The 27880-nt window shown below is 40.7% G+C and overlaps 1 protein-coding gene across 1 annotated transcript in view; it reads right to left on the reverse strand.

The window, feature by feature from the left end:
* Positions 1-27880, reverse strand: part of MNAT1 (MNAT1 component of CDK activating kinase) — a 119561-nt gene that overhangs the window by 48390 nt on the left and 43291 nt on the right. The window contains exons 4-6 of the mRNA XM_036384859.1: positions 26926-27029; positions 22799-22939; positions 17384-17509 (exon numbers count right to left, since the gene is read on the reverse strand). Coding sequence (XP_036240752.1) covers positions 17384-17509; positions 22799-22939; positions 26926-27029 — 371 coding nt within the window. The remainder of the gene's footprint in view (positions 1-17383; positions 17510-22798; positions 22940-26925; positions 27030-27880) is intronic.

Consider the following 27880-nt stretch of genomic DNA (forward strand, 5'->3'; position numbering starts at 1 on the left):
AGTTTCACATCAATCTCAGGGCACAGTTAAAACATGACACTTCATCAACTTTTCTCTCCCACATCTCCTGTTCACAGTGTTGCTGTGTTGGCTGAAACATTTATTGCCAGGACAGAGCACTGACCAAGGGACCTACAAGGAACAAAAGCCTGCCAGAGCCTGCAGCAGCTCACCTTACAAAATCACCTAAGCCCCAGCCCAGCTACTCCAGCAGCTGCACTGGTCTGTTCCAGGGTATTAGCACAAGCAGGGAGCTGCAGTGACTGTTTGCTATCAAGTCAAAGAAATTCAGACTTTGTTTCATCTTTTCTATCTCAGATTTAGACCAATACTAAGAGGCAGCCCTCAAGTGCTACACAGAGCATTCTATAATTCATAGAATAGTTGAGTCACAGCAAACCAGCAGCCTAGCCAGGATAATGCTTCACTGGATGTACCTACATTTACTTCTGTAAAGGGCTACAGTTTGCTTTTAATTATTCATAATGCTCTACAATGTACTTGGATGTGTATACTGTATATACACACAGCAGTTTGAATAAAATAAACACACCTCAGTAATTAGCTGATTGCAGTGCTCAAATAGTGCTGTTTTTAATGAGATGCTCTTTGTGTGCATGGAGGTTTCTGTTCTGTGTGTGTACACACAGATACACCCAAACACAAATAATCCAGGGCATGAGCTAAACAGTTTTAAACAAAGACTATCATAGAATGTTTGCACAACCCTGTAATGCCCCAATCATGTGCACATTTGCACATGGGAATTATTTAGTGGCATGTCAAGCTAACAAATTTCTTTGCCATCAGAAAATTTTATCACTTTATCATTTTTTTATCAAATTTTACCTGGGACTTAGACCTAGATTCAGCAACACTGATTCAGCTTAGAGAACTACCCAGCTCCAAGCACACAAAGAGTCTCACAAAGCCAAAGGAGCAGCCACATTCCAGTTACTTTGCCTGGATCGTGGCCTGCAAGTCCAGTCCAACAAAGCCAAGCAAGCCTAAACCTGATGGGGTAAGCTGAGCCCATCCGCTGCTCTGCAATTACCTGTGGCAATAAACACCACGCTCTAGGAAGCACAGGCTTGCACAAACAGGCCTCCAGAGGAACAACCAGCACCCTCACAACTCCAGCCTCCACTCCCTGTCCTTGCATGGACTGTTCCAGCAGCTGGGAAGTGCAGCAGGGTGTACCCAGGTGGGTGACACCAAGATGTGCCATTGCTGGGTCCACAGACCCACCAGGACACACAGATGGGCCCTGGGGACTGAACTGCAGCGGGGACAAAGTCACAGAGCTGAGAGTCAAGCCAAGAGGAATACCTGCTTGCTTGGTTTCAAGCACATGCTGAAGGGTTTTCTGGGGCAAAGCCAGGGTGATCCATATCTTATGAGATCAAGCACCTCCGCCAGGCCGGGATCAAAAATTTATATATCACTATTTCAGTGATCCCATTAGCCCACAAGGGCAGACTTTAGCTCAATACTCAAGGTACAGGCAGCCAGATGAATTTTACCAGGTTAATCCACATGCCTGAGGCATTTCCAAAGCAAAAACCTACTGGAATAGCTGTGAGTTTTCTTACCAGTATAAATGGATGTTTGACCATCACTTTCTAAATGAAGGTAGGCATCAGAAGACTAATAAAATATTATTAAGATAGATTTTAAGAAGTGCATCTGGCTTCCAAGCAATATCTCAAGATTAGTTATTTATTGTATAAATCACCTTAAGTTCATTATCTGGGCCCCACTCCCATGGGCCAAAAAAGTTGAGAAAATAGTTCAACTAGGGACTGTACATAATGGGGTCCATTACTCATACCAAATAGATCAAACCTCTTTAGAAAGTTAACCTACAGAAAAAGTTTCCAAATTTCTCTAATCATGCATTTAAAACTTGAAAAGGAAGAGAGTAAGGTATTATAATCATGCACACACACACATATTTAGAAATCTGTAAACTTTTAAAAAGTGGACTAGAATTTTAAGGAACAGCTTACTGCAATAACCATTGAATTGTCCATAACCATGTTGGTGTCCTTTTACAAAAATTCTTGTCTTAGCATTTAACATTTGTCTTCTTAATTAAAAAAAAATTATAAAATGCACTGCAGACAAACTACAATCCCTGTAAACTGATGTTCAGGGGCATCACTTTCTTCATGGGGTGCACCTCATCTATCACAACAACACAAGAAAACTTGCTTTCTTTCCAAATGCACAGCAGATTTCTCTAATCTGTGCATTTACCAAACTTCAAAAACAGAGAACTGGTGGTTTGATGCAATCAGCACAGTGCCATTTAAAGCACAGCACATCACAGCACCCTTAAGTCTTTTTGGAAATACCTCTGCTGCTCAGCAGCACCAGCTTTCCACCAGTTGCTGCTCCACATGCTATTGCCAATCAGCTGCATTTGCTGTAGTGCATTCCAAAGTTTACTAATTAATCTCTGCACTAAACCCCACTGATGGCTGGTTGCCATTTGAAATGATCATCATCTTTTATTTAAAGACATAGCGACCGTATGGCCAAACTCAGACCTTATTTGTAAGAAAGAGGTGAGCTAAATTTCAGGTAGTTAAATCCAGGGTTTGTTGTTTTGTTGTTTGTTTTTTTTTTAACCTGGACGGAGGCAATTATTAATGGTTTGAGGATGTTTACATTAGACACACTCAGTGCCATGTCAATGTTAATTGTCAGGAAATGGGCACACTCTTGCTTTCTGAGCTCAGAGCAACAACATTCAGCAGAGGGTAGGAGATGCAAACCACTGCAAAAGAGAGCGTTCATTTCTTGCAGAACAGCCTGCATGCTTTGAAGCTGTGTGTTTTAAGGATCCCAGCTTATTGCTCCATTTCAGATGAGGTTTTAAGCAGTGATTTCAGGCAGCCCAACCTCTCACACCATTGTTCCAGGCTGCTCCCATTCAGCAGAGCGTTCTGGCTCCGTGACCTTCACAATGACCTCTACAAAAGCAGTTGTGCATTTCACTGTGGTGTAAATCCTCACAGACAAGTCGAACCTGTTCTTTTTGGCATCCGGCCCTTCAGATGAATACTCTGCAGAGATTTATTATGAAAGGGGAATGAAGGGGCATTATTGCACAACATTCATCCCTCACATACAGCTAAGTTCCATCTCTTACAACTTCTGAAGGCTTCTAAATAAACAGATCATATTAATTACACAAATCCCTCTTGCTTCTCACCAATTTTCTGTAATTAAAATTTGCTGTTGTTTACAAAAAGGTAGATATGCCCAGGAAAAAGCATGTGTGTGAAGGTGTTTTACATTATTATTAATAAGTAATATGCATACTTCCTGTTACTATACACAAGGGATTAGTGTTTCCTAGCACACCATTCACTTATAACACTGAAGTATTATTCCACATTGTAGCAACACACATTGCCCTAAAAGGGTCCATTAATTATTTTTTTAATACCATGAAGTAGCTGCAGGATATTAGACTGTCTCCATAAGAAATATACTGCTATGGTAAAATGATGAATGATGAAGTTTGCAGATTTTTAATTAGATTTCAGAGCAGTAAGAATTTATAAAGTAGTTCTCCATGGCCTTAGCTTAATACTTTGTGTGACCTTATGCAAATAATTAGAAAGAGATTCAAGATTCCATTAATCAGAACATATAAAAACATGAAAGAATAGTGAAAGGGGTAGATTTTATAAACTCATTGAGTCTGCCAAAGTGGTCAGAGAGCGCAGTAACCCTAACACTCACATCACCCACATTCCTTCAGGCTTTCCAATTGATCCTTCAGCAAAATATGTTCTGTTAGGAAAGGGAGAAACCATAACAAAAAAAACACCCAACCTAAGTTGCATTGATATTTCAATCCAAAAAATCATGTTCCAACTAGATGCAGTCGCTTGGTATTAACCACAACTGAAGCATTTTGACTGAAGTTCACATTCCCTGATCCAAATCTCGGAGTTCCCCTCCAAAGCTCCCTCCCCCCAGCTGTCAGCTGTCATGGACAATTGACAATGCACATGCACATCCCTCCCCCTGCAGAGACAGAGCTGCTGTGTGTGTGTCTCTCCCTGTCACCCTCAGGCCATGACAGGTAGGGCTTCTCTCTCCCCTTCCTCCAAGTGTCAGCTGGCCATTCCTCGCCTTTCCAGCTTCCTTTTCTGACTGCAAAACCACAGACAACAAAATGCACAGCAGCAAAAACTTCTCTGTGCAAAAGATACAGGAAAACACAGTCCCCTTCCACTTTTCCCACATCCAGACTGCCCTTTCACAGCTTCAGGGCTGCAGGCAGAAGTTTCCCCAAACAGAATTTGCAGCGGTGGTTTTTACTTTATTATGTCTAAATTCACTTCCCCCCTCAGGTGCAACTGTGCCACCTACACCACAGTTCACCCCTTCATTTCTGAGGCTACCAGTGGGAAGAGAAGGACTGAAAACAATAGAAGGTGACCCAGCATGGTCATAGAGTGCTGCCTTTAACAACAAAGAGAAATTATCTGCAGTTCTAAAGGAGCTTTCTTCCTACAGTAGAAATTTCACATTTTGAAAAGCTGCATTTGCTATGTACTTTGTCTCTTCACCAAATAAAAACTTAAGTGCAGCTACATTTATGATTTGGTCTTCATAACAAACAAAATAACCCTGATCCTTCCAATACTTTATTCAGGATTTAAAAAAAAAAAAAATCAAAAGAATTTTCAATTAGATGAGAGAGAGACAATGCCAAAGTTATACCTTGCACCTACAGCTCAAATTGGTTACAATTTAAAAGCAACAAACAGCTAAATGGGTACAACAATCTTCATGAATATTTATACTACTTTAAAGTGACACATCTGTTTAATTTTGTATTTCAAATACACTTAACTAACCAGACACAAAACAGGTTAAAAATTAGCACAAAGCAAATGCTGTACACAACACTACCAAAGAAACTGAACTGACACAACATTATGCTTTAATATAAATTGCACCTTAAGGATTGGGATGGGGGGCTTTTACCCCACATTCCAAAAGTGCCTGATATGTGATAAATTCTTGGTCTAACCCTGTCTAGGCTTCAGATTCTACCTAAACAGGAATTCAATGTGGCATCATCCCACCAAGTGGCAGATTAAGGTGCACAAGTGAAACCAAATGGGTAAAGTCAATGAAAGGATGAAACTCCCACTGCAATCCCCTCTGTGTTCTCTCATGAGCTCTCAAACCAAGCCCTCTTTTTCTCCCCCATAACAAAAGGAAATCCTAATCATGTTTTCTTGTAAACAACCAGAAAGAGGAATGTTAGGTATGCAGGCAAGGCCAAGACAGTGCCACCCCTTCAGAAAGGCAGAAAATTCTTCAAATATTTACTGATTGATCATTCCAACTTTGCTTGTCTGAACCCAAAGGGTTTTCACAGGAACCATTACAAACGAGGATGTATGTTGCTTTTTTGCTTTCTGTAGCACAGGTACCAAACAGAGGCAGCCCCAGAGTGCCCAAGGATGGTGAGGATCAGGTGCCCACATGCACCCCTTTAGATCTGTCAGCACATCCCCAGAGCCCAGGCCAGAGCTCCTGGCTGCTGGAGCACTGCCTCTGAGTGACTTGCAGAGGATCACATTTCTGTCATCTCTCTAGGCCTTGGAGAAGGGACTGATGCTCTATTTATTTATGCCTCTCTTTCAAGAGATGAAACAGGAGAATGGCCCTCAGACCTAAATATATATATATATATGCTGCTTTCCTCCTGTGCACAGCCCTCACTTTTAACTTGTTCCTCCCTCCAAACTACTTACCTTTTCAAAGTCCTCCAAATTCCACATACACCACCTTTAAATGTACCATCTGTGTCCTGCAGGATCTACCTCACTTGCCCAGAATAAGACAAGAATCATTCTTCTTACACAAAACCACCATTTCATTTTCTACTAATCATGGCAAATGTTGCAAGTTCCAGTCTCCTGGCTCCCATCCAGCTAATTTAGATAGATGGTTCCACATGTGCTCTCTGTCCTTCCATTTCCTGCCCATACCACGGCACACATTTGTCTCAGTGAGTCAAAGCAGCTTTCTCTGTAGCCACAATATTCTTTAATACTTTATATTTTAAAAAAGAAGCCTGCATAAAACACAGCCTATTACCATGCTATTACTGGCTTTGCAAGAGGGAGAGGATTTTAGTGCTTTGCCACACATTCTGCTCAACTGTAATGGGCCACAAGCTACACTTGAGCCTTGCATTTCCCCCAAATACAGAATTACCTGTGTAGCAACTGTGTTCAGGCAAAGCAAAACAATAAACTAAACTAGCCATTTCTCTACTTCAATATTATCCATGTTTTTTGCCCTTAAAGTAAAAGCTTGACAAACCCAGAATATTATGAGGAATGAGAGTAAGCCAGACTTTCAATGACCAAGGCAATTCTTCTTCATGAAGATAATTTGTCTCCTCACTAGCTAAAGCTGTTAATATTCCTTTCCAGAGACACCCTGACTGACAATCACTCCATATATATGGGGACATGCACCTTTTGATGTCCAACATCACCTCAAACAATATTCCTTTCTCTCACCCTCTGCACCTGAACAAACATTTTTAAGGAAAACTTTTGAAGTCTCCTTACAAAGCATTGTCTCTTTGACCCAAATATCTTTCTTCAAGTACCCTAGTACAATACAGTTGCACTTGGATGGTAATGATCACTATTGAAAACTAGAGCCCCCAAGAGCTCTGTTGAAACACATCTTAATTTTTTAATGAATTTTTGATTTACAAATGTGAAAGCTCAAAATTTGACTTCTGAGACCCTGCAGCAAACATTCATTTATTTGCTGTGTGCACTTATGCAGGAGCTAAGGTGCAGAAAAGGCGGCACATGCACAAAATGCAGCACAGCCCCAACCAACACACTGATTTTTTCTTTGTAAGAAATCAATATATTAGTAATTAATTTATCAGTAAGGCTGGTGTACCTTGGACAAAACAGAAGATGCTGGAGGAAACAAGTTCTGGCCATTCAGCCCTGCCTGAACCCTGGTTAGCACATGTATGTGGGTGTGTGTGGGTGTCACACTGGAGGCCACACAAGTGCACACACACCACCCTGGCTCACCTCAGAGAACAGGACTCTCACACAGGAACTGATGGTGATGGAGGAGTGCCAGAATCACCAGGTCCCCAAATCCTTCTGTCCCAGAGCTCCCCTCCAATTCCCAGCCTCGTGCAGAAACCACTCAGTCCTTCTGCCTGGAAACTCCCATCCCACTCACAGCCACATTTCTGCCAACTCTGCCCCCAACCTCTCCCCTCAGAGTGATGCTGCCATGGCCCCATTTCTCCCCAGTTTGTCTCCCCAGTTTGTCTCCTCTGCTGCCCTGTGCTCCCCATCCCAGCAGCCGTGATTCCATGCTCCAGGAGGGCACCACTGCTGCTGCCAGCACTTGTTACTGATTTCCCTGCCATATTCCTTCCAGCAACTGCCTCCCACTATGGCCATGCCTCATCCTCCTCTTGGCTCTCCTTGTATGACCAAGTCTGGCAAGAATTTCAGAAAAGCTCTAAGCTGTGCTTACCCAAAATTTGTCTGAAGGTGGCCCTGAGAATAGGTAAGGAAGAAAATTCAGACATATGGGAGATCTTTTAACTGTGCTGTGAGATCAACACACTCCACGTGGACAAATGGATTCTAGTTCATTGGGAAATGTAATAACCAGGAGTGAAAGCAGGCTGGGAGGTAAGGCTGCACACATGTGCCTTAACAGGCAAGTCTGTCAGAGCCAGACAAACAGACATGGCCCAGCTGAGTGCTGACTCAGAGGAATCTGCAAAGCCACCATCCCTGCTCTCCACTCAGGTCACCAGGGCTCCTCCAGGTACACAACAGAGAAGATGAAGGAGTGACACACAACTGCTTTGATCAGCAGCAACAGAAAAAAAGATTAGAAGCAAACATGTGATGTTCTCACAGATGCAGACAACTTCTAAGGAAAAAAAGATCATGGCAGGAAGGTCACACATACTTCTGTGCACATATGCAATTATACTACAGCTTCCCTAAATGGCTTCAAATACTTCACTGATCTTACTACAGTTCTTTAAATGTTCTTGCTGCTCTCTTTAAAAGAATTTCCCTCTTTAAAAGTGCCCAGCTGAATGTCTTTGCACATCCAGCCAGTAAGAGTAGAGACAGTCTACCAATCATCTGCAGAAGAAATCTATGTTTTTATTGTTAAATAACAATTAAGGTGCCTGAACTATTTTTTTAAGACCTAAATTCTAAAACATTTAGTTCTGTAAAGTCCTCTTTACACTGTCATCCTCAAGGACTTAAAGAGGTCCTACAAAGAGGTAGAGAACTTTTGCCATGTACATAGGCAGAAAATGAGCTTCTATCAGGTCAAGGAAACACAGTTACTGAATTTCCCCTAAAATGTAAAAGCAAGGGCAGTAAGTGTTACCAGAGGCCAGGATTGCAGAGCCCCCACTCAGGAGGTCTTTCAGAACAGGTTAGAACAGGTCCCTGCCATGAAGTACCCCTGGCCCTGCCCCATGGCAAGGGGAAGGACCCCATCACCCTCAAGACCCCCAGCCAGCACTATGATTATACAATTTCACAAGTACCTGCTGCAATTCTGCCACCACAGCTTCTCTTTTTATTAATTTTTCTTCCCTGATTTAAAATTCCACCCTCACAGAGGGACTTTGTCCACGCCCATTTTTTATCATCTCTGTAAGACATAATGCTTATACTTAAAATTTTGGACAAGCTATTTCTTTCTGTTTCATTCCAGCACTACTTTCTCATGGGTTTACTCTCAAACAGTGCATCAAACAGCACCGTTTAACAACTTTTTGCATTAAAAGTGCGGTTCAATAACTTTGCAAGATTCCTTCAGCACAAACTCTAATATTTAATGTTTATGATGTTTGCAACTCTTGGCCAAAGCATAGCATCAAAAGAGCATGTATGCACTGAATTGTATCTTGTTAAAAAGAACAGCAGCACTGAAAAAAGTTATATTGGAACAATCTATAAATGTGTTTACATTATATGAATGATTTGCTGTTCCTTCACAAGGCATGTAGGAAGTCAGCACTTCTCAAATGTGTAAAGTATTTCCATGTGCTTAAAGCACGATCTTTCCAAAACAAACAATGATTGAGAAATTTTTTATTATTCTTTATTTCCCTGCCAGCTGTTTTTTCGGACTCTCCTCTCAGCCACCTTCTTTCTTTCAGTCAGATCCCTCCTTATTGCTCACAGTAACACCTACTCAAGCAAAGGTACATTCAGAGCTGTAAGACCCAAAACCAGGAGGATCTCAGGCTGATTTAAATGGCATTTTCCTTAGATTATTCTACAACGTGTCTTTGTGCTATCTTAGCTGGTGGCAGGTCTGGCTGCTGCTTGGGATGGAATTTGGGCATCCTACATGAGAGCCTGCAGCCCATTCCTGCTGTTCTGTCCCAGTGCCTGCTCCCATACAGGCAAGGAAGCCAATGACAACCTGGCTGAACTCTTGCAGCAGCCTCCTTTCTCCCTGAGAGCCTTTTCATGGGACCAGAACATGCTGCATGTCACAGAAATGTCCTCTGAAAAAGGATGGGGAACAGTCAAGCATGCAAGTAAGCTCTTGGGCAACTCCAAAAATCAAACAGGACACTAAAAATCACAAACAAAACAAAACGAAAACCCAAGTCAACCCAAACAAAAAAAAAAAAAAAAAAAACAAAAAAAAAACCCACAACAAAAAAAAAGATTACTAAAAAAGCCCCTAACCTAAGAACAGCTTCATTTCAAAAAGTGACAGCTAAAGCACAGATCTGCCCCACTGCTGGCCACAGACACTTTAGCAAGCACATTGGTCATGCCATTCACTCTTGTACAATTAACACTGTAGGCATTATTTCATTTACTAAATTCCAGTCATTACAGCTGTGCAAACTTATGGGTCTAATTTGTATTTATACTAATATGTGTACATAAACATGTGCTGCTTTAGCCATGCAAAGGAGCCTTAAAGCAAATGAACAAATATTATTTTAACAGAGCAGTATCAGAGAACCCAGCCATAAAAAGAATCAAGTCAAGCAGTTCTGATTATGTCTGTCCACCAAACAGCTTAATTTCAACTACAACATATTTCTTAAGGCATTCCAAACTAAAATCCTGCAGAGAGCTATGGGGAGACATAGCACTGCATTTTCAAAATACAGACTCCTTTTCCAAGGCCATTGCTGTGTAAATGAAGGGAGGAGAAATAACAAATACTGTCATTTACTTTGCCTTTTTTCCTCCAGAAACATTTTCTTACCAGCATAAAGAACAAAATTCATTAAGTCAACATCATGTGCTGAATGTTTATGCACTTTGATATAACAGTAATTACTTAGTAAGGCCAGAACCCAATTAATGTTTCAGACTTCAGTCCATGGGCTGGAGTGCACAGGAAGCATTCTGATGATAGATCACTTAAATAAAGTTTATTTGGCATACACTTCAAAACCGGAGTTCAGAAACTCAAAGCACAGTTCAGCATGTATGTGCTTGACTCTTAACAAAACATCTTTATTTAAACAGAGGGCTAGAGATTTAGTATGACAAATGTATTTACTACTACTAATCATTTTCCATCAAGCTACTCGGAAGTTGCAGTCATATTGTATTTATAAACTTAGGAGATTTAAGGGAGCAGAAGGTGGGTCACAGGACTGTGGATTACTTTTTAAATCTAGCATGTTAGTCCTAACCTGAGTTAGATCTTCCAGCATATTTGGTGTCTCTCAGTTTATATATTTGAATTCTACATCCACATATTGTCAGAAATGGTAGAGATCCAGAAGCCAGAATTTCTTTTTCCTCTCTTCAGAAATAGTATCCTCCTTAGCAAATCAATGCCCATTGTTAAAAACAAGACACTGTTACTGATGACAAAAATTCAATGCTAAAGCAATATGCAATGTACACTCTGAGCAGGAATCAGGAAATGGTGCTCAGCAACTGCAGAATCCCCCTTGTCCCAGGGCTACCTACACCCCTGGGAACCTCTGCTCCAGGGAAGCTGCTTGGCAGGAATGCTGCTTCCCTGAAAACCTCCATCAGAGACCCTCTGGAAAGTGCTGTGACTGGGGCATTTGGGTTTCCTCTGGAAAGGGATTCTGCTTCCTGGCACTGACACCGAGCCCAGAGCTGGGACACAGCCACCACACACAGACACAGAGACACAGAATGCTCAGGGCCACTGGAAATTTAACCTTTATATATGCATGTTCTCTAAACAAATATGCCTGTTCCAAAAGGATCTATATGCCTAAACACACTAGTTACTCTTGAAAATAAGTGTTGTAATTTTGCTGTGATTCTAAACTACCAAGAGCTGCAAAGAGGGAAATATTCCACCCAGCTGTAAAAGAGAAATGTGCATGGTATGAGCCAAACGAAGATTAAAAACAAAATACCAATTAAACTCAAACTGGCATTCATCTCAAAGAAATCAATTCCATCTGAACAGTTCCAGTCTGAAGATACACCAGCTGAGCTAACAGTGAAGGAAGCCTTGATTGCTTTATTTTTTAACATCAGGAAAAAACTAAAAGCACCCAAAAAAAAACCCCCACACACTAAAACACACTGCACCAAAACCAACAAACCAACCAAGCAAACCAGAGCAGTAAGAACTGGCAAAGAAAGGCCCCCTCAGGAGCTGCAGAATAGCTGTAGCCTAAACCACAGGGTGACATGCACCTCACTTACCTCAGAGTACCTGGCATATGTCTAAGCAACTTTGAAGGAGCACAATTGATTAAAAAGGGTATTTTGACAGACTTTTTTGAGTTTGGAACAGGATTTTGGATAATTGGTCCACGAGCTATAAAAGAAACAGACTGAAAAACAGGAGCAGTTGTTTGCACAGGAAACAATATTGCAGGAAAAGGCAATAATAAAGAACAGTTAATTTGACCTGAGCTGATGAGGTCAATGTTTTAAAAGAAATAGCTCCACATAATGTAACATAAGAAGGTTATTTCCCATCAGAATAATACTGCAAGTGTAAGACTGCACAAAATCTCTTCCCTAACACTTGTTATGTGCAGCTTAGTGGTAACACACATTCCTGAGGTGTCCTAGACATCCTGTGTCTGACACAAATCCATTCCTCTGAAATATTGGTTCTACAACTGCTCCCTCCTGCAACCTCTGGCTGCTCCGGGCTGCAGACTGCTCTCCCCAGCATCCAGCTACTAATAACCTGAAACTGCAAGAACTGGAATAAATCTGGGCAATCTTCAGAGCCACAAAGTTATATTTAACACTGCTGCTGTGATTTGGACAGGGAAGCAGTAGCTGGAGCAGATATTTCACTCTTAATTCACTGCCATTCAGGGGTGCTGTTGACAGGAGATGGAGCCTGGCTCAGCGGAAGAGCCACGGCTTAGGAATTCAGCAGGGCTGGATCCTATTCCTCCTTCCTCCACTGCTCTGCTGGCTAATCCTGGGTGAGAACATCCCCTCCGGGCATCTGCTTCCCCTCCCCTCCCTCCCTGACACATCTATTTCAACTGCAGATTCACTGGCCTAGGGACCATCTTGGTAATGCTAAAGCATGTAGAGCACTCTGCACTAATAGTTCTATTAATAAATATTCCCACTGCTATTAAGTAATAAAATAAAAATGATTATAAGAATTGGAAGGTCAATGATGCATTACATTAATTCTGAGGTATTTGGGTATAAAATGCAAGAAGGCAAACTTTCCCCAGCAGAAGCAAACCAAGGGACACCTATGTTGTTTTCCTACATTTTTGGGCAATCCAATTAGAGGCAATTGAGTTTTTAACTGCATGAGATTACTCCAAGAATACCATCACTAGAGGCTAAGTGTCCTGGGAAGCTGGGGGAAGTCCAGGACAGTCCTTCCAGTTTTGTAATGTTTCTTTTCTTAAAAAAGAAGAAAAGAAATATTAGAGAAGTGGAAGGAACAGAAAAGGGACAGACACACAGCCTGAAATGTGCTGGAGATGGCATGAGCTGAGTCCCTCTAAGGCACTCAGATTTTCTACAAACATGGAAACAGCTGGGCCATGGACCCAAAGGTTCTGTGCTCTCAGTTCAAATTAAGGAGGACTTAAATATATCCACACTTCTATGCATTTTAACCACAATGGTGAGGTAAAGCACAGACCTAGAAAAGCCTTCTACAGTTCTGTAAACACTAGAGACATAAGAAGGAAACTAAACTCATGTAACACAATTAATTCCTGCTGCATTTGCAAACTGCCATTTGTCTGCAATACATATGAGCATCTCTCTTACACCTTCAAATGAGCTCCACGTTAAAGCTACCTGACAACCAGAAATGGTCATTACATTCACCAAGAAACAGAAGAATGGTTCTCTTGCCAGACCTTGTTTTGCACCTCCTGACAAGCCCTAGAAATGCTGGAAACATCATTCATTTCACACAAACTGTGCTCTTTTTGACAGCTGCTAAAGTCTGAAGTACCACAATTGACAGGAAATCTCATTTTTAGCACTATTGCAGCAATTAAGATCGCTACAGTTTCTTTTGTAGCTTTACCCTGATTGGAGATTGGCTTTAATAAGATTGTTTTAAAATATTTAGATGTGCTGAAAGTATATTTCTTAATATGATGAACATGGTAAGAAAAAAAGCCTGGCAGCACTGTCTCCCCCTACTCAAAGGGGTAAATCAAACTGATTGATTTGGAATGTAAGCTTTGTGCACAGAGGATAGAATTTACTGAAAAAGTTAAAGAGCAGACTACAGAGGAAAAACTGCTTCCACTTGAAAGGAGGAAAAAAAAAGGAATTTCACAAAAGGAAAAGTGAAGGAGACCCTGTCCCCATGAGCTATTTGTCTGTCTCATGCTATAGGGGATGCTCTTGCTTAGCTTACAAGAGAAAGACATTCCCTCCTCCCCCTGCAAGCAGAGGAACTCACAGCACTAATATGACACCTTAAATGAGCCAACTTCCTTGAGCATTGCCCAGGAGACTAGAATGGACATGCTCCTAACTCAGACACCAAGAAACATGTCTGATTAGCAGTCAGGCAGAAGAACATCTCTGACCAAGGAAAAACAGCCCTGTTCAAGCTGAAAAAAAGCCCAGTGGATTGCCACAAGTGGCATGTTTTCATAGTCTTTGTGTAAACAGCAGCTCTGGATCAGCCAGCAGCTCAGCTAGCTCTATCTGGCTTCCCTTCTTTTGAAACAAAATTAGAGGCACCTATCAGAAAAGGTCAGTGGCCAAACTATTAGGAAAAAATAAAAGCCCAGGGTAAGGACATATATAGTGATTCATTAAATGTGCACTGCTAAGCCTCTGCCAGTGGGCACAGTCCAGACTTTTCACACAAATGTCCTGAATTTTCAGAACTCTTGTGCCAGAGCATTAATTAGAATTGTATTTCTATAGAAATTCTCAGTACTCCCCTCCAGCTCCCCCACCAACAGGAGTGGTGTGAACCCCATGGTTTAGAGGGGAACAAAGCCAAAGCAGCCACAAAGAGCACAAGAAAAGTTCCACCCACTTCACGTGGACACCTACGCAAAAGGAGTGCACTGAGCATCTCAGGTTCTTGGGAAAACACTCAGCCTGGCAAACAAGCATGTCCTAAGGTGGGAATTCACCTGACACTGTCACCAGAACCCGCCCTCATGGATCATGTGCAATGAGCTGAACTGCATTTCACAAAACTAACCCTGCTCCAAGGCCAGCAAACTTGCATTTGATAACTACAGCAACTTTCCAAGGCACACCCCAATCCTAATCTGAAAACATCAAGAATTTGAGATTTCATTGCATTCCAAAGCCAATTTTAACAGTGAGGCCAATTAACCAGCAGAACATTGTGTGAACTTCAGGTCTTATTCCTTCCTTCAGTTCCTATTTAGATGGTGTTGGTTTAACTAAGGTTACTGGTTCTTGCTACATTTTAATGCTGCACTGCTCAGAGCTGGCATGTTCTGTGCTAAGGAGGTACTTGGTGTAAATTGAGTCATACCTGAACCATCTCCTCCTGAACCAGAGGCAGAATGCAGCACACTGAGCAGATCTTTCTACCTTTGAATGGACTTTTGTGGCTCCTCTTCACGTTCTTTCTGATTTTTGCACTCAAAATGCAGCAGCAGAACTCTGCAGTTCACAACTCTTCCCAATATTGCATTCAGGAGGAAAAGTCCTTTCCTATTTATTGCTGGACTATTCACATACCCAAGGCCCCCCACAGACACTGTGGCTGAGGGTCAAACTGGTTTACTTGCTTAGCTAAACTTCCAAATCCTCTTCCCAGAGCCTGACCAGGCTGGGGATTTATTTACTCTTCAATTTCTCATTTTGCATTTAGCCTTATTAAAACACATTTCATTCAAATGAGGCCAGTTTGTCAAAGCAACCCTTTGCACATATCCACAGAAATTCAACATCTGCTTCCAAGCACTGAGCTGCCTCTTAGCAGAACACCCACAGAAACATTCCCAGGCTGTGGAACCAACTTCTCCAAAAATTATAAAGTTAGATACTTCATTCATTTATTATGCAGAGTATCAATATTATTACTGTGTAATATTATTGATACTGTGTGATAATCACTGTGTGATAATATTGATACAATATTATTATCAATATTATTACTGTGTAATACAATTTCTATTTTTTTTAAGTCATGTAATAAATAAATCAACCACCTGTAAAGAAAATAAGGAAACATTCATCTTTCTAAGCAAAACCTGTAATTTTGTTGGTGTAAAATTCTGATGCAATCCATTTCCCATAAATAATAGTCACCAACTTCAAATGCTTCTATCCTTATCTTTACTGTTAAAAAACATGAATAGAAATAAGTACAATAAACTGTTCTTTTTCAATTTAGGACTAAGTCAGGGTGAGGAAATTTTTGTTTCCTGAGATTGAACAAATTAAGGTATTTATCTATTCACATTTTCTGAACACTGATGAATTAGCAATTAGTTATCTGGCATATCCCCTATTATTCCAAACATTAGGATTTAAATGTCCTGCTGCTGGAAATCTCTTCTTCCAAGTCTTTCATCATTCCTGGATGAAATTTACTTAGGGCTGCAGATCTCAAATGTCCACTACCACATGCTGCATTTAATATTAATTTTTAAACAAATTAGAAAATACTTCCACTGTCCTCATGACATACATCAGCTGATCATCTTCCTTTGCCCACAGAAAAGGCACAGCTGTAAGAAATTCTGACAGTATTTTTTAACAGCAAGAAAAAGTACAGCCATTCAGACAGAGTATTTTTTAAACAGAACAGGCATTTTCTGTCCACTGGCTTTTCTACACAGACTGATTTGCTTTGTGAGAGATTTTCTATCTCCCCCAGACTGTTAGGTTTTAAAAGAAATAGGAAGAAGATCAATATACACCACAGGAAAACAAGAAAACAATCCACACAGCCTTACAAAAACTGACTGCTTTTGGAAAAATAAGCTGCAAATGGTTCCACACTGTTAACACTTTAACAGATAATGAACACAGCACAAATATTCATGGCAAAAATAAATTGATTACTGATAGGAAACTAGCTTGATGCACAGATTTTTGCTTTGCTGACTTCTTGGTTTGTTGAGGAGAGTAGAGTGTTGGCTATTTTCAAGACATTCAGTTTACCATTACCAATTTTAAAACACAAAGTCTAAAAAAAGTGGATTTTAAAAAAGTATAAAAAGAGATTTAAAACAATACAAAGCAGAAAACCAGCAAGGTGCAGAAAAGATCAGTCACTGGTGCTCCCACCCCCAGCTTTACATTTATGTACACAGGCTGTTGTGTGCTTGTGCCATGATACAGAACAGGAATGCTGAGAGATCTTCAGCTGCCACCCTAAGGTGACACATTTGCAAAAATACTTGCTGTTTCCCAAAGCCAAATAACAATGAAAATAGAGTCCTTAACCTTGGCATCATTTTCTAGACTGTCAGTCTCATACTCACAGATTGCTCCAGTGCTCAAAATAAATCTGAACAAAGTGCAGATGATTCCTGAACTTGAAAAATTTCAACTTCCAGAATTGGTGAACAAACAAGAAAAATAATTCAAGGACACCAGAACTTCACAGGGAGAGAGGTATAGTTTGTTTTTTGACAACTACACAATGAAAATGTTCCATATATTTGTGATGGGTGGGTGATCACAATATTCCAACTAGCAGAATGATGAAATTCTTCAATTAATTCCTAATTACTTATTATTACTTACTTATTTAACTGGAAGCAAACAGTCTATTTCATGTAACATGCAACTCAGGTTTAAGTGACCTCTGAATTTCATATGAGGAATTCCTTGATCTTCTGAAATGCATTTAAAAAAACCAAACAAGCAAATCTTACCATTTTGATGCCAGTGGAAAACGTGACTGGTTTGACAGGTTTGGGCTTTTCCAGCTGCATTTCTAGCTGAGTAGATCTGTCCTTATGCTGAGCTAAGAGCAGAGAGGCAGGAAGATCAGAGCTCTCCTGTAAACATATGAGGAATAAATTTGAGTCCTAGACCAAAACAAATATTAATTAACACTGCATATTCTCCCAAACTGCAAGCTGTGACTGCAAGGCCATCATAGGAGAACAGCAGAATGCCAAGTATCCTCTCCCTCAGCAACAGTTTACAGAAAAGGATCATTTTCAGTAATAAGAAAAAGCTGCAGCAACCCCATAAATCAGAATAACCTGCAAACAACCATTTTTATAGAATCCACTAGAATCCACATTAAAGACAATATAACAGGCTCCTTATTCCAACTGGCCAATGCAACAATATTTATTAAAATTTAAAAAAAATTAGAACTTAATCAGAGAGGGAATAATACTGAGTAGTGTAACTTGGATCAGATGTTTATCTAAGACACATTCTTTCTCCCAATGAACTCAGACCAGTTTGAAATTGTTTCCCATTAGATTTCACCTGAGGCCGTTTGGAAATGATCCTTGCTCTGCTCTGCACAATGGCACTATTGTAAGTGCAACCAACAGCATATTTATTTTCTCCTTCAGCAACTTATTTTTAGGGAAGCCAGCCAATTTTTAAATATATATACACATATATACACATAAAAATAGTAAAATGAATAGTTAAGCAAATGAATTACTTAAACTGTCAGGACAGAATGATTATTAGCATACATATATGGAAGTGCATTTTTGAGAGAGTCAGGAAATTATTGGCTAAGTAATTTTCTAAGAGACTAATGTGACTATCTACATGCACACAGAAATCCTTGAGAATTCCTGGCTAGAACTACCATGAAGTTGAGAGCAGGGAAGAAGTTCAGACAGATTCTTCCTGGACTGCTCTAGCACAGAATTTTATTCCTAAAGCTTTCACACTTCACATTTACTTCTGCTTCAAAGAGCCAAGCAAATATTGAACTATGAACTACATTTGGTACTCACAAAACCAAGCAGATTTTATAAACAGGACTGTGATTTTTTAATTATTCAGTTCAAGGTAAGAAGTTGGATGTTTTTAATGCCACAAGATGCCTTGCTGTTTTCATGGTACCCAGAGAAATCCTCTGAAGTGATCATGAACAGCAGTCACGTTGTACACTGACTTTCCACATCACTCTCCAGTCTTTTTCCCCCTCTATATTTTATTATACTCCTTTTGCCTTACCACTAGAATGCAAGGAAAAGCAGAAAATCTCACAAGACAAGATCTGGCCCAGAAGCACAAATACAACATCTAAGGCACAGCTTCCTACTTGGATTTCTGTGATCAGCTGGGAGGAGGGAGGGAAGATGCTAAAAACCTAAATTGTAGAGACATCTAATTTCTGCACAACTGGGAGAAAATCTGGACCACAAATGCACTAGTTTAGAGTCTGCTTCTTTCAAGTGTTCTACATCTCTAACCTGCATGCAGTAGCATGTGCTGTCAGCTGTCAGCAGAGGTTAAAGATGCTGAACTCTTTCAATGACCAGATTTAACAAGCTGGGGGAGAAGGGCAGAGTGGAAAGCACTCTCCTGTTCATTTTGTCGTTCATATTCCTGTAACACTCACTGCATTTCTAATAAAATGATTCAAGGAAGCCAATTTTTAACCAACTTCTCAGGAGTTCACACAATGACCAGTAACCAGATTACACAACTGTGGGAAACCCACAGTGTGCCAGCAAGGCACCACATCCTGATTGTTTGTCCTTTTGAATATGCCCAGAGCCCTTCTGTTAACTATTAACACACGTGGAAGTTCCAACCCTGTGTTTATCCATACCAGCAATTTTCTCTTTGGGAAAACAAACTGTCCACACTATGAACAAAGCTGGTTCTACACAACAATTTCTGGAAGATTTGTCTCAAAACCCTTGAGGTTCTGGTGAAAGTGTGGATTTGACCTCTTTAATGCCTTTCCTGGCTCCAAGCTATGCCACAGTCCAGGGAAAACCTGCTCCTCTCCCATTGTGCTCATGCCTGGGAATTAGGGGCTGTTGAAGAGGAAAGTGAAAGTCCCATAAAACACAAGAGATCATCTTAGAATCCTCTGTATACACGTGAGAGTGTCTGTACAGCACATAAAGAAAGGGCTTTAATATTTTACTCAGCCTGGATTATCCCAGGTTAAAAAAAAAATTCCCAAACAAACAACAACCCAAAATAAAACACTCATACAGCTCTCCCAGTGATGCACTAAGTGCATTTGAGACTGCAAATTGAAATTACAACAGGGTATTGTGCTTTTAAAGTGAGAGGTTCTACTGTAAAAGAGGTGGTCTACAATGCAGGTAACACAGAAATTGCCTAATTAGGGAAGCAAAAAGGACCCAACTGCTTTTCCAGAGCCCTGCAGAGCCTGAGTCACCCTGATGCCTTGCTGATCTCTCCAGTACTTCACACTGGCCTTTCCCTCCCTGTTTTCAGCCAAGGATGGGTTCATGGAGCCTTGGCCCTTTCTGCAGGAGCCCCTGCACTGCCCAGGCTGGCCACAAACCAGGGCCCACTGCACAACATTTAGAATACCAAACATTTTTCTGTGCCTCTGCAGTAACTACATTATCAGCTCTTTGAAGATGGTAGAGCATTCTCAAACACTTTTGCACACCATTGAGACCTTTGCTCCATATGAAACCACCACAAGTAACACATCTGATGACCTGGACCACCAAGATGATGGGAGGGAAGGAGCATCTCTCCCATGAGGAAAGGATGAGGGCTTTGGCATTGCTCAGCCTGAAAAGGGAACACTTTGGAGTGACCTCATTGTGGCTTTCCAGTACCTGAAGGGAGCTGACAAAAGAGATGGAGAGAGACTCTTTACAACAGCCTGCCAAGGGGAATGGCTTCAAACTGACAGAGGGCAGGGTTAGATTAGACATTGGAAGAAATTCTTTATAGAGGGTGGTGAGGTCCTGCACAGGCTGCCCAGAGGAGCTGTGGATGCCCCAACACTGTGAATGTTGGATGGGGCTCTGAGCAATCTGCTCTAGTGGAAGTTTTCCCTCCCCATGGCAGGGGGTTGGAATTGGATGCTCTCCAAGAACCCTCCCAACCCAAACATTGCTATGATTCCATGAGATCTGTAGCTTCATAAGATTTCAGCACCAAAGGTTAAATTCATTTCTTGACAAGAAAGTAGCTGACCATCTTTACTTGCACAACACAAAAAACGTGTCCTTAATTTTTTCTTGCTGCCCAGTGGCAGGGCCAAACTTGGAAAAAAAAATTACCAAGATCCAGTAGGTCTGGGCTGTAGGCTGGCCACAACAAGTGATCTGTCCAAAGGAGAAGATTTGGGTATAAGGTTTATAAAATGTCAGATTGTCACCTTCCTCTGCACTCACAATCCTGCAGAGCCAGTGGTGGTACCACTGGTATCTCTGTAGCCCAAAATTAATCCTTCTTGGTTTAGCACAGAACCAGCAACCATAGAGACAAGATTATTTTTTAAGTTAATTCTTTACCCTGCTGCTGCCTGTGCTTGGCTTTTGCTGCAATTCTCAATTGAGTTTTATTCATTATCAGTTTCATTTTCAGATTTGCAGCACAGCATTAGAGGGATTTCAGAGACCATAGGAAATGTTTATTTCTTTAACAACCACTGGTTTTCCAGAGACTTTGTAAGTCATCACACAAACACTTCAGTGCTGGTTTTATAAACCTTAGTAATATTACAAAACAAGTTTTGGTTCAAATTAAAGTTGACACTGCCCCTTCAGAAACAGAGACAAAACTTGAAACTGTTTAGTTTCCTCCCTGAGTCTTTAAAAATCACCTTTATATTGTTTTTAGAATATTAAGATATGTTTTAATAGCAATACACACAATAGGAATCACAGTAAAAACTACTTATTTTAGTCATGTTTTAAGGGTTATTTATAGCTATTATTTTTGCAAGCCACCTGGTGAATGTTTCCAGTAAAACCAAATGCTGTGTTTAAAAAAAAAAATTAAACAAACAACCACACATCAGCCACTGGTCTCTAGTCAGTTAGAACTGTGTTTTAGAACAGATTTTTTAGAAGTCAGAAACTCCAAATCCATATTCTGAGAAATTAAATTCAAATTTATAGTGGAGTTTTTATTAATTTATCCACTATTCCTAATTGTGTGGACTGTAAAAGCATTTACCTTTAAAGTGAAAATACATTGCTGGATGTAAAGATACAAGCTTGACTTTTTTTTTAAGAAGCTTTCTGCTCATCTCTGCTTTTGCCTACAAAAGGAACACCAGTAACAGGTTGCCAGGAATCCTGGCTTGAAGCAAGGCATCTATCTCTTCAGGAGGCCCTGAAACTCCTAAATTTCACTTAGATCCTCACTCCATGTCAGTGCCTTCTGCCCTGGCTCAAAGAGAAACTCTACTTTTCCAGGAAAAGTGGAAAAGAATCTGTATCATGAATAAGAACTGAGACTACAAAGCAGGAATTACCACTGTGTTAGTGTGAGATGCACTGATACAAGAGAGAAAATATCATTTGGATATGCCAAGCAGCTTTAAACCATACTGACACAGCTGAACACATGTATGTATGCATACATACTTCTTTTTTCTGATTTCCCTCAAGGTTACACACAGGCCATGTGTACAGACTGTCCTCATGGGTGTTAAACCTGTGAATGTGTGTGTATGCATGTCTGTACACACACTTGTATTGAAAAAATTGAGATGTGAACCTTAAGTAACACACTGAGGGAGTTTCTCTATGCCCACACATTATTGCATTTGAGATGCAGAATCAGTACATTAATCAAGATGCCCACAATTTCCAAAAGCAAGTATGAGTTTTCCTCTGTGTGTCTATATGAACTTCATTCACTTCAACAGGAGCAACTTGTACAGAAGTGGCAGTAAGAGAACATGACACACTTGTGGCAGAAAACTTTTCATTGTAGTTGTTGTTGCATACAAAGGGACCACAAATCATTTAGGTGCTCTGGCTGAGAAAGGGCTGAGCAATGACTGGATAACTCATGAGGTTACTGTCCCCTGCTCTCCACCATCTCCACTGCACAGGTGGCTGAGCCAAGAAGCACCTCCTGATGACCTTTTTGCTTCCACACACCTCAGCCACTCCTCAGAACTGCTTAACAAGCCAAGAGAGGTAGAGTTGAGCTACAAATCCCAGAAGCAGCCTTCATCCAGCCCCTAGCTTACCAAAACCAGAGTGGTTTGCACCACTGAAATAAATAACAGGTGAGAGAATGGAAACACAAACCAGGGAAACGGGGACAGATCCATTCATTCCACGCAGTGACAGAGATGCATGTCAATGCTACTGAGCTTTGAAACCTCTGCTTTTGTTACTCACCAGATCATCCAGGAGTGCCTGTTTATTCTTCCTTTTTATCATCTGCTGGAGCTGCTCCTCCTTCTGCATGAACAGGCGCCTCTGTTCGCTCTCCTGCCGCTCCACCTCCAGAGCCTCCTCCAGCTCCTCCTGCTCCCGCGTCTGAGAGGGAAAGCAGAAATCAGCTCCCAGCAACCCCACTGCCCCCAGGGAGCCCAGCCAGGCCAGGCAAGGGGGAAGCAGCCAAATTCTGCCTTTTAAAGCAGAATTTTAAGGTGATTCTGGATGATTATTCTACCTCCTCATTGCCAGTGTAAAGTTAAGATTTTTAACTTGCTGCTGGCTGGAGTCAGATTTGACTCCTTAAATGTTACAGAAGGGGTTTTTCCTCCACTTTCACTCTAAAGTGAGCCCTCCTCAGCCCCCACACATCCTATAACTCAATGATGTAAGTAGGATGAACAAAAACATAATCCCACAGTACTGTTCCTGATCATCCCACTCATCAGCTGCATCTTGGCAAAGCACACTGTGCTTAGCAGTGGTGTAGAAGAGAAATGAGAAATTACAAATATGTGAATATTAACAGGGAAGCCTATATCTTTAAGCATTTAAGCATTAACTGTGAAAATGTCACATTTTTAGAAAATAAGGAATTTTTCCTATAACCTGGATTGCAGTCATGTGACATGAGATGAAAAGAAAGATTACTAGTACAAAATGACAAGTTCTTGTTACAGATCTATTTCTTGGCAAGGATCTTTTTAATGTGCAAACTATTAGGTAATCTGTATTTGAAAAGCACAGTGAAAGAATAAAAAAATAGAAGAGGGCTTAGAGACAGAGGAAAATAAGAGGATTAAACAATTTTAAAAAGAAGATGGATCAAAAGAATGTCAGTTTGGTTGCTAGAAGGTACAAGGAAAAACATACAGGAAACATTTTCCAAATCCTCTCCATTTAACATACTAAAGCAAAGGGAGATGCAGTAAAAATGGCAAGATAATTAAAATTTTATAAACTTAAATGGATGATTTACTGATGAAAGGAGTTTCAGCAGAACATCACAAGGGAAGACACTGATCTCTATGGTACCCAGTGACAGGACCCAAGGGAATGGCCTGAAGCTGTGTCAGGGGAGGTTTAGGTTGGATATCAGGAAAAGGTTCTTCACCCAGAGGGTGTTTGGGCACTGAACAGGCTCCCCAGGGCAGTGGTCACAGCACCAAGGCTGGCAGAGCTCAAGGAGGGTTTGGACAATGCCCTCTGGCACAGGGTGGGACTCCTGGGGTGGTGCTGTGCAGGGCCAGGAGCTGGACTCAATAATCCTTGTGGGTCGCTTCCAACTCAGTTCTTCTAGATCTGTGATCATTATCGAGGCCAAGGCCATAGTAAAGTTTGTTCTATTCATAAAGTTGTATCATAAAGCACAGCTACCTAATAAAAGCCAGAATCTGCAAAAAAAAAAAAAAATTCCTTCACCAGACAGATTAAGCCAGTGGGTCCCAGTGAAACCCAGTTACTCCTGGGAGATGTCACCACCTGCCACCGAGCCAACAGAAGCTGCTTCCATTTTGTAACTGGTGCAGTGACACTGGTAAAAAGCTGGTCACCAACCAGCAACCACCTGGAACTGGGCTCTCTTTGCATTTAATGAAAGGAAAAAAAACAAGAAGAAAATCCCCAAACTTCTACGTGAGGTTATGTCTGAGAATTAAGAGATTTAGTTGGTTTGGTCAACAGGACAGAAGAGCTCAGGGTCTCTGAGACATTCCAAGGCTCTTCCATATTTATCTCTAAAGACTGCCTGGAATTTGCACTGAAACAGAAGAAAACTTGTAGCGAAGTGCTGACAGACCTAGTCTGAAGAAACAGCCCAGAAAAATTATGGTCTGAAATAAGTACACTGATAAACAAACCTAAACCAGAGCAGACTACAGGAAAATGGAAGAATTATCACGTGTCAGATCAAATTCTTTAAACAGTAAAAGAGAAGAGATGAGTTCAATAGGCAGCAAGGGTTGTGTCCAGACTAAAGATAATCTAAATACAGTCCTAATTTGTGAAGGGAAAGATGATGACAGTGAAGCCTGGAGTAAACTCAAGCCTACAAGTGAAGAAGTAAATAGAAAGTAAAATCATGTTTTGCCACATTCAAGAAAGGATAATCAAGAAAACATGCACATTCACAACACAGAATCCAGACACAACTATTTCAAGAGTGCACAAAGCAGCAAGTGAAATTAAACATCTAGTGATAAAGTAGGAAGCAACAAGTTACCCTATCACTGGAGAAGTGCAAATATTTAAGGGAGAAACACTGGAAAAGCTGTAGTCCACTCAGGGTACAAGGTTTTACAAGTAAAAAGTGTATATAAATATCTATATATTAAAAAAATAATAATTTATAACTACAAGAACACCAAGATCTTCACTTTTGTTTTCTAAACTACAAGAGAAGAACAGTCTCAGGATCAATGTATTTCCAGCAGAGATGGAAAAACAGAGTTCCTTTATTAAGATCTCTGCATTTAATTCTGGCCCCTTCTGCCTGCCAAATACAAATCACACTGGAGCAGGCAAAGGGTAACAAAAACAACAAGAGGGACAGAAAACATCTATATCCCTCAAAAGCAACCTATTACAGTGGACAGAAGAAATTAAGTCAAGAATGTAGGGACAATGACTGGCCATAAGAAGTTTAAGCAAGAAAGTAGGAGACCTTTTACCACACATGGAGTAAAGACATTTAAAAACTTGCTAAGAGGAGCTGGAGAGGAAAAGCAATCCTTCAGCTTTTAGGAGACGGGGAAATTTATAGGCAAGATCATGCAGTTTTTGTAATAACCACTGTGTAAAATCTATTATTATGTTTCAATTGTTGAAAAAGAAATTATGACTGTTTCAAATGTTAAAAAAGAAAAAAAAAAAAAAAAAAGAGAAATGTTTCCAGCTCTTCAGTGAGTCTGGATTCACTCAGGCTTGTCCAGCCTCCAGCAGCCAGCAGGACTGTGGAGCACAGCAAACAGAAGTGCTGGGGGCTTGAGAGGGTACAGGGCATTTCAGAGCTGCCTGCCAGCATCACCCAGGCCCTGGCCAGGCTGCCAGAGCCACTTCCTTGAAGGGAAGGTGGGCTGAGGCAGAGCTGCTCTCACTGTGACCCCAGAGCTGCAGCTCCATTGTAAAATAAGACACACAGCCAAAGCTTTGGCAGGTCTCTTCAAGCTCTGAAGCAGAGGATATTGCACAGTGTCAGAGACAGGATAACAGATCAGAGATGGACCCCTAGGGAAATTTCCTTGCCTTTAAAAGGAAGAGGTTCAAACAAACATTTTTCAGATTCCAATCTCCTCCTGTGAAATCCTAGAGCTAAAGAAATCACCCAGAGTTTTGCCACAGACTTCAGGGGAGTGAGGATTTCACCCCTACTGATTTGAAAGCAAGTCCTTAGTGCAACTGGATTACAAACATAAACCTTTGTTATGTCACACTCTGGGCAGACATTTTCCTTCAAGAACTGATAACAATGTGTATTTTTATGCTGAAAAAATATTTAACAGATTAAACTTTTCTTACAGGACTAAATGCATGCAAGTTTATTTTTAAAGAACAGAATGATATGTGAGCCATAATTCAATGAATGAATCTTCAAAGAACCCTGTGTTTTGCATACAGATTATATATACAATATCCCTGATGTTACTGTTATCAGCTCTTGAACAAAAGTTTTAATGTTTGTTTCAACATCTTTCATTTCAAATTTTGCATAAACCAGGCCTGTGTTTTGCCTCAATTTTACAACTCTCTCCTGGGAGCTTCATAATGTCTGAGTCTGGATTTCTTTTTTCCTTCAGATGAGAAAGGAACGATTGTCCTGGTGTAGGAATGAACTTCATCTCTCCTGGCCATTGTCCAACGACACTGCCAGCACACATGCCGTGGTGATGTATTACACACAGCCTCTGCTGCCTGCCCCTCTCCTCCAGCCCTTCCCAAAATAAAGCATAACTACATTTCAACCTCAATATTTAAATACAAAGAACCCTGCACCGTGCTTTCAGCTTTGATTTGTTTTAAGAAAGTACTCCACAAATCCTTTAGTTCTTTAACAAAAGAATAAAAATTGAAGGGGAGAGAAGTTAACTAACCAGTTTTAACTTATTCTTCTGAATGACTTCTTTGTTATCCTTTTGATACAGCTCCATTTTCTTTTTGGTGTTCTCCAAGTCCACATTGTTGGTCAAGTTAAATACTGCATAAATATTATAAAGACAGAAAGCAAAAGTATTAGGTCAGCATGCATGACTACGACAAAGAAACACTATTCTTATGCTCCCTATCCCTTCTAGCCAAATATAAACATTGCAGTAACAGAACTTATTTAAACATGCCATATAAAGACAGAGACAATCTGCTAAGTCACTGCACTTCAACAAAAGCCAGCAGAGTTTCTGTAGGTGTACACATCTGTAGGAGATTAAAATTTGAATCTTGCATCCCATTTTGTGACACTGTAATGATACACATGAATAATCATCATACTACTCATAAAACACTGACCCTTCCAAGTAGCAGTTATAGCTAAGAACATGGTGATTCCTGTAAAATCAAATTAGACCAAACACAGGCATATGAAGACAAGGCTGGAAATTAAGTCAACCCATTTCCTAGGGAATATCTAATGCACAAGGACTACAGTGACTGAACTCTCAGGTACACAAATAAAATTTACATTGCCTGATAACTTAAAAGGCACCAATGGACAATTACCTTTATTATGAGGAATCTGCAGATGCTTGCAGATTAATAGGTCAGCTGACATTCTTTTGATGTCTCTCAGTGGTGACAGACTATACCTCATGTAATTATGAGCAAGCAGGGTCGGCCAGCAAGCTCCATAATTTAGCACAACATTCCCAATTATCTACACATGGTATCACAAGAAATTGAACAGTTTCTATAATCAACAGCTTGAAAGATGTAGATGGTTTGGATGATTTGTAATTTGATACGATGCCTGAGCCCTTCACCTCTAGGTCACTGGTTCACTTGTGTGTCAAGTGAATTCCAACTGAAGGCCGCTATCACTGGGAAGTCCCTTGG

Source organism: Molothrus ater, chromosome 6 (genome assembly GCF_012460135.2).
Source record: "Molothrus ater isolate BHLD 08-10-18 breed brown headed cowbird chromosome 6, BPBGC_Mater_1.1, whole genome shotgun sequence".
Taxonomy (NCBI): Eukaryota; Metazoa; Chordata; class Aves; order Passeriformes; family Icteridae; genus Molothrus; species Molothrus ater.